At 36.9% G+C, this 7,683-nt stretch overlaps 3 protein-coding genes across 4 annotated transcripts; all 3 read right to left on the bottom strand.

Annotated features, from left to right (window-relative positions):
* Positions 1-196: 196 nt before the first annotated feature.
* Positions 197-1,994, bottom strand: LOC106763724. The gene is made up of 2 exons (XM_014647888.2): positions 1,520-1,994; positions 197-1,439 (listed from the first exon to the last, which is right to left on the bottom strand). Exons 1-2 carry the CDS (start codon positions 1,910-1,912, stop codon positions 714-716), a joined length of 1,119 nt encoding a protein of 372 aa, XP_014503374.1. The 5' UTR covers positions 1,913-1,994; the 3' UTR covers positions 197-713.
* Positions 1,971-5,014, bottom strand: LOC106763723 (putative nuclease HARBI1). The gene is made up of 5 exons (XM_014647887.2): positions 4,512-5,014; positions 3,737-3,887; positions 2,824-3,408; positions 2,506-2,731; positions 1,971-2,431 (listed from the first exon to the last, which is right to left on the bottom strand). The coding sequence occupies exons 3-5, from the start codon at positions 3,406-3,408 to the stop codon at positions 1,971-1,973; spliced, it is 1,272 nt and encodes a 423-aa protein (XP_014503373.2). The 5' UTR covers positions 3,737-3,887; positions 4,512-5,014.
* Positions 4,011-7,090, bottom strand: LOC106763722. Of its 2 annotated transcripts, XR_002668280.1 has the most exons (3): positions 6,536-7,090; positions 5,413-5,713; positions 4,011-4,589 (listed from the first exon to the last, which is right to left on the bottom strand). XR_002668280.1 is itself a non-coding variant. In XM_022782469.1 (2 exons), exons 1-2 carry the CDS (start codon positions 6,759-6,761, stop codon positions 5,478-5,480), a joined length of 462 nt encoding a protein of 153 aa, XP_022638190.1. In that variant the 5' UTR covers positions 6,762-7,090; the 3' UTR covers positions 5,088-5,477. The 2 variants fall into 2 exon arrangements, 1 of the variants encoding a protein (XP_022638190.1); XM_022782469.1 differs by lacking the exon at positions 4,011-4,589 and having other exon boundaries at positions 5,088-5,713.
* Positions 7,091-7,683: the final 593 nt, after the last annotated feature.

Genomic DNA, 7,683 nt, shown 5'->3' with positions numbered 1-7,683 from the left:
TCTCACCATAGTAGCTAATGCCATGTCTCGATCATAAGGAAAGTTGTCTGGGATACTCGAATAACACAACTTTTGACCCTCGTACTTCATATTAACAATATTCAACCAATCTGCAGGTTTCAATTTGATTCTTCTCTTGTGGACTTCAGTAATCAAATATCCATTCCCAGAAATCTTCATATTTGAATAAAAAACTTTGATTAAATCCGGATAGAACGGTGCCTGCAGTGTCAGAAATTCGACCACCCCTTGAAAAATAAGATGATGTTGGAAATATAACCCTGAACCGGCAAATGATTCGAAATTCATTATTTTAGGCATGACAATATTCCTTGTATAAAAATCAGCTGCATAGTTTTCCATCTGCTCGGTACGAGTGAAGAAACGACGCTGATCTAATTGTTCAGCAATAAATGGTCTGACAGGTGGTGCATCTTCTGACTCAGTTAGGGTTTGTTTTCCCTTACGACTATTCCGAGACCTTTTACTTGATGATGATGCCATTTGGTTATTTCTTCATGAAAACAATAAATGTAAACAAATTATTCAATATTATAAACAATAACAACCAATGACAAATATGGTCAACATAGGTAGAAGTCATCAATAATATAATATTAATCATAAGTCATGATAGAAATACAAGGTAGAAGTCATCATACAAAGCATAAGTCAATAACATAATACAAATACATGTAGTGACATAATACATCCTAACAGTCTCCTCCCGATATCATCTGACACAATTTATTCCACCGCTTATGGGGTGGAAGCCCCATCAGCCTCTTCACACATGACTGGTTTCCACATAAGAAGTCGTAGCATTGCTCCANATAAGACTCATCAGGTATGTGCATTCCACACANCATTTCATAAATGTCAGNTTCAGTGTATGTGTAGTTCTGCGTCCGACGAAGAACCTCGGTTTGGGAACGAAGAACCTCAGTTTGGGAACGTAATATTTCATTCCTTTCTTTCATTGTCGCGACTTGATCTACGGCTGCATTAGAAATGACCCCAAAATGCACATTTGAAGAGTTAACGGCAGNCGTGAAACCCTCCAGATTGGTCGACATCCTTTCCAAATGGGATTCAATTGCATCGACCATAGGTGCCTTTCTCTTTGACCGTCCAGAGGATGATGTTCCATCAGATGGAACGGAAGGCACGGACTGAGTGTTCCATGGACTATATTCATCTACCGATGGAGGAGGCGATGGCGGTGTTGGGTCTCTATAACCCGTCCAGTCAGGCTGTTCAGGAATGTAATCTATGTTCTCGTTTAAATCAACACTGACACGAGGGGCAACCCGATCACGATGTCTTAGACGAGCCGTGCGAACACCCCTCCAAGTCGCTCTATCAGCTGCCCATAACTCCACCATCAAATCATAATTTTTTATGGATGTCACTCTCCACTTTGNTGCAGTTGGCCTCGTCTGAAACAACATATATCATATAGTTAGGGGTTGTACTTATGTATCTTAATAATCCACCAAACCTAAAGATTTAGAAATACCTGAATGAGGTCATCCCAGACTTCATCTTCAGCCTCGAACCTCATAGTGGAGTTCCAAGCAAAACCACTCAATGATCCAAACAGGTCATGAACCTCACGCCATTTGTCTTTCAATACCTTTTGCCGATTTTTTACGTTAGTTTTAGTAACATGAACATAACCTGAGTTATGAAGGTATTGAACCATATTATTATACGCTTGCGTGGTCCAGCTGCCATCAACTCTGTTACCCAAACGATTTTCCTCAATCATTGAATGCAATAGCCTTGCATCCATGTCCTCTGTCCATTTGCAAAACTCTCTCATGCCACCGGAGGACTCAATTGCAGCACTCTTACCCCTATCCATGATAAACCTATTTGATATAGAAAAGTGTAAGAAATCAAGTTGCATTATTGAAAATACCAANAAGATGTCATATTGAAATAATAGAGTCAAAACAAAATATGAATTACAATAAGTATGAATTTTGATAATCTCGCCACATTTCATCTGNNATGCGATCCCTAATAGTACTACCAACCCTATTGTCATCATCACGAACTTGAGAGGATGACACATTCTGCTCTTCCCTTTCATTCAACTCATTATCAACCTCATTAAGCAATGGGTCATCCCTATCAACTCCACGGATGAAGTTGTGTAGGATACAACAAGCTAAAATAATATCCGTCATCGTCTCCAATCCATAATGTGGTTCAGTGCCACTTGCAATGATAGGGAACCGTTTCTTCAAGACACCAAATGTTCTTTCAATGACATTTCTCAGTGATGAATGTCGATNGTTAAAAAGCTCACGTGCATTTTGTGGTCCTCTGCGTGTAAATTCTTTAAGGTGATATCTAACGCCTCTATATGGTGTCAAAATCGTACTTTTCAGCATAAACCCAGCGTCACCGAGATAGTATTTTCCTACATGAATTTAGACATCAATATTAANAAAAATAATAAAGAACCAATCATTATATCTCAATGAAGACANTTACCTTGGGGGATGACCAACGGATCATCTCGATCAAGAGCATTTTTTAAGATTCTAGAATCAGATGCTGTGCCTTCCCACCCAGCTAGAACGTATGTGAACTTCATATCAAAGTCACATGCCGCAAACACATTTTGAGTTGGCCAATCTTTTCTACCACGAAATCTCGGAGCATCTTCTCTTGGCACCCTTACACGAACATGAGTACCATCTATCGCCCCTAAGCAATTCTAAACATTAAATTAAGTAGTCATCATACAACTGCATAACATTAAAATCGTTTCATAAATTTCCATTCTCACTGAGACATTGAAATCATTACCTTGAAGTAAGGATAAAACCGATTGTTGTTCAACACATATGGATGAACCTCATCTCCTGATGGCTGAGTTAAAAATTCTGATTCTAGAGTTATAATAGCATCCAACACATTGTGAAAGTGTTTGCTTACCGTCGCTCCCGATNGATGGAAGAAAAATGCGACACTCCTATTCTTAACATTATGTCCAATTATATGAAGAAATTGAGCTACTTGTTCCTCCACTGTGGAGCGAATGGCGTCTTTAACTAACCCAGTTGCTCTTAATCTCTCACAAAGATTAATGAATGCCGCTNGACCCATTCGAATAATGTCACGACATCGAGTAGTATGCACCAGGTACGACATTAACTGTTGTCTGCGACGGTCTTTGTCGGCAAGGAAATTGCTAACACTACTTGGATCACTCGAAAACATATTCAATATGTTCAAGGCATAAGAAACAATGCATAACATTGTTACTGCAGCCATGGAGTTGGTTATTTGTACGTGTTCATGTAACATTGCGACTATTTTAAAGTCAACGCCAACCACATCATCATCTATATGTTGACCGTCCAAGTATGACAAGTTTAATCCTTCTTCCATCTATTTTTACTTCAACAAATAATCATACCATAGTTAACATCATGCATTCATAGATTCATTACACATCATTATTCTTATATTCATACATTCATATATCATATCNTATATTCATACATAAACAAAATACATGAATACATTCATAAATATCATATAATCATACATAAACAAAATACATCCATGAAATCATATATGATATATTCATACAAAAACAAATCACAGTAATAGATTGATATATTAAATCAAATGAAAACATTTTAAATAACACATTAAAAAGCATTTCTATATTTTAAATNCAAATAAACAAAAGTAAACAACCAATATCACTAACCTCTTNAAGATCTGTGTATGGATTTTGAACCGAGAATTACACAAAATATTGTACTTAAACTCCAACCAATGTACTCAATGCTTATTAGTGATGCTTCGCAANTGAACTTGGATGGCAATTTTCAATAATTGTCAACTATGCTACACCAAACCTGTAAATATCATAATATTTCAAGTTCAGGCTTAATTTACAATCAATGTCAACACAATCCTTATATATTGAATTTAACTTAGAAAAAATTTCGTATATCAACTTATCCAACTAAGAAGCCATCACAAATTTAACTTAGAAAAAATTTCGTATCTCATTATTCATGATCTGTATTCACCACTCAGCTAATTCCAATATCATCAATTGTATCTTATAACATGAATGGCATGGGCAGAATTTCTGAATATCAGTGTGGCAAGAATCACTAGGGGGCTAGAACACATTTAGTGACCAATTTCACTGATAAGTGAAGGCTAAGAAGTAGTTTCATCATTCAGATGATATATTTCGATTAATCATAAAGATTTTATTCTTAAGAGAAGATGGTGAGTTGTTATAATGTATGGATAGATCAATAAAATTGAAAACTTAGAAAAACCACATATGACTTTGTCAAACGCACCACTATAAGCAGCACAAAGAGTGAGGTGTTGTTTGGTTGATGAACAAGAAAAAGAGAAAGAATACATAAAAATAAGTTTATTAGCAATCGGAAAATGTGAAAGTAGAGAAACTAGTATATGGAAGCAGTGGACTGTTTTACTACTGTATTAGATTATCACACCTTGATCTTGGCATTTGATATGCTTGAAGACGGTAAATGATGGAACAATGAAAGTTTTCTTTGCTCAAAAAGTCTCACCTGCTAACCAAAAATGCAAGTTCAAATGATCCAGGGAACTACATCCAGTCCAGAAACACCACAAACATGAAGTATACATAATTATATTTGCAAAAAAAGTGGGCAGAACCTGCCCATGTAGATAAATAAACTGCTACAATATAAAACAATGCACCTTTTATGATTAAAGAAAGGGGTAAAGGAGTAGGAGCATNNAACCTTTTTAGTAAAATATTAAACAGCAGAGAAATGCCAATGAGAAAACATTCGTTGAGATTTCACTTAAGCTGAAAGTTTAAAGCACTTAAAGTAAATGGAGCACTTTCAAGTTTAATAGCAGTTAGGCTTTTATCCTCCTCCAAACCATAATTAGGTGAGGCAAATAGAAACACAGAAACTCACAAGGGCCATGCACGTTATGACCTAGACCCACGTTATCATAAAGAAGAAGAAGAAGAAGAAGAAGAAGAAGAAGAAGAACGCTGTTATTCGGAGAAGAAGAAGAAGAAGAAGAAGAAGAAGAACAAGAAGAAGAAGAAGAAGAAGAAGAAAAAGAAGAAGAAGAAGAAGAAGAAGAAGAAGAACGCTGTTATTCGGATACAGCAAAGGGTAACCGGATACTCCATTCTTCACGTTTTTCATTGCTGTGTGTATCCGGATACAGCTTAAGTTGTAACCGGATACAAGTGCTTCGTGTTCTTCCTCCTCACCCAGGCACCGCACACTTGCACGCTCGGACCACCACTTGCAGGTTTCTTCATCCTTCGTCTTCATCTACCCACAACCTGCATTCATCGTTGCAACAACCTATATAACAATAACCAAAACACTCCCATCTGCTTACCTGAGTTTTGATTTTTCTTCACCGTTACAGCAACGTTTCCCTTCCTTCCTGACTCACTTCCTGACTCACTGCATGCACGAGATGTCTCCTGCTTCTCGGTGAAACAACGCAATAAGCAAAGACAGACCACGCCCCATATTAATAATGCTTCGGTTTGAAAAAGCTTGGATATGTAGCAGTGTATTGTCAATGGTGCTGCAGGAAAGAATCTTTTGTGTGTGTGCAAGGCTGCAAGCTTCACTATTCCATGCCTGAATCAAGCAGAAGGTCAGGCTGGAATCTTCACTGTTGCATGGCATGGCTGAAAGAACGAAGCTAGGTCAGGAATCTTCACTGTTGAAGGAGGTCTCGTGAATGCACAGTGTTCTTTCAAGTGGTAAGGGTAAGTGGAAATTATTTAAATTGAAGAGGGTATTTTAGACAAATGCCAAATGACCCCTCCAAATCGTCGCAGTTCTGAGAGTGAATGAACAGTAGCACAATCCCGCGATTACCCACAAATCATCACCCTCAAAACTGTGCAAGTGAACACAAATTTTTTTAAAGTACTCGCCTCCCAACAAGCGTGAACAGCAAACTACCTCCAAGAGATATGCGCATTAAGCCAACAAAAAATAAATTCAATATTCTATCATATATTTTTATAACAAAAATCTCATTATTCTTTTTTATTAAAGTTTAAGAAGAAAGTAATTATCTTTCCCGTGCTACATGCTTTATCCCATGTTGCAAATTTATCACATGCTACAAGCTTTATGTTGCACACCTTTTTACCATAACACTTTTATTTAATAAAATAAATTGCAGGTTCATATACTACACTCGACAAGACAAGTTCATACCGTGCCTAGTGCCATAATTTTTTCATGGCAATTTCGAAGACAAATATATGTCATATTTCGAAAACAAATATATATCATATTTCAAAGAAATATAACTTTTGAGAAAACCTGAAAATTTATTGTAAGCATGAATCATCATTTTATTTTATTGAACCGTCGTTGTGATAGTCCCTTCTAGGACATTTTGTTTGACTTGCTGAAATGAAAGGATGATATTTATTAAGGCTTATGCCTCCATTGTACGAAGCTGAGCTTCAAGCACTGGCTCAGGATTGGCATACCTTCTTCGACGCCCAAGCGGTCCCGGTGGTGGGCCATCGGACGGACGACAAGAGCGCCTTGGTGAAGACCCTGAGGGGGTTTCAATTTAAATACGTGGGAGGCGGAACCAAAACCCGCAGGTCCATCACCCTCCACAGGAAATGCGACCCCTATTGTGAGACCCTTTCTTGCCGCCGCTGCAAGGGTCATCCATTCGGTAGGCAGTGAGTTCTGTCTTCTCTCCATAGCGGCTGCCAAGGTTAGGGCCGAGCGTGACGATGAAGTGTGCGAGATCCGCAAGAAATCGTTGAAGGTGGTTGCGGAGGTGCCCGCCGTTACCGTGGTGAGCGCCGAGATGCATCGAGTGCGGGCGGATGTAGAAGAACTCGCAGCGATGGAGAAGGGGCTTGCGGCAAAGCCGGTGGCGATTGCAACACTGCCACATGTTCGGATAGCACCGTTGCAAGCAGCGTCGAAAGCTGCGATTTGAGCCAACACTCTTATCTAACTCGTTGATTTCAGGATGAGGAAAAAGATTTTTTGTTTTTCATTAATAACACACATTATTTTTTTAATTACCCGTATAGCATATTGTATATAATATTTATCCACATAGCACGGTTTTAAAATACGTGTTATCGGAAAAATAATATTTTAACACTATAAAATGGTTTTATACAAATTGATTTTTGAAATTCGTATAATAAGAAATTGAATTCTGAGAAAGCTTTTTTAAGTTATTTGCGTTCCTTTTATTTGAAAAAGCAAATGGAATTTTGAGAAGCACAATTACTTTTGAAAACCATTTAATACTTTTAATCTGTTTAATAATGTGCAATGGTTTTTGAAACTTATTAACACTTTTAATCTATTTTTGTGAAATGGTTTTCGAAACCCATTTAACACTTTTAATTTCTTTTATAATTGTGCAATTGGTTTTCGAAATTCATTTAACACTTTTAATTTCTTTTATAATTGTACAATGATTTTTGAAATCCATTTAAATATTTTTTTATAATTCTCAATGGTTTTTGAAATTCATTTAGCATTTTTTTTTTTATAAAATAACATATTATACTTTCAGAATTCGAGAAATCGAATTTTAAATATGTTTCATAATGATTTTATACAAATTAAAATTTGAAATTAGTATACAAGCAAATCGAAT

The sequence above is a fragment of the Vigna radiata genome, chromosome 6, assembly GCF_000741045.1.
Source record: "Vigna radiata var. radiata cultivar VC1973A chromosome 6, Vradiata_ver6, whole genome shotgun sequence".
Lineage (NCBI taxonomy): Eukaryota > Viridiplantae > Streptophyta > Magnoliopsida > Fabales > Fabaceae > Vigna > Vigna radiata.
This window is presented reverse-complemented; position numbering and strand designations above follow the sequence as displayed.

Excerpts from the sequence above, each read along its gene's own strand:
- LOC106763722 (XM_022782469.1), bottom strand. The coding sequence starts at position 6,761 with ATGGAGAGAAGACAGAACTCACTGCCTACCGAATGGATGACCCTTGCA. Across the intron at positions 5,714-6,535 it reads CCGCTTGGGCGTCGAAGAAG|CCATGCCATGCAACAGTGAA; the intron begins GTATGCCAATCC and ends TCGTTCTTTCAG.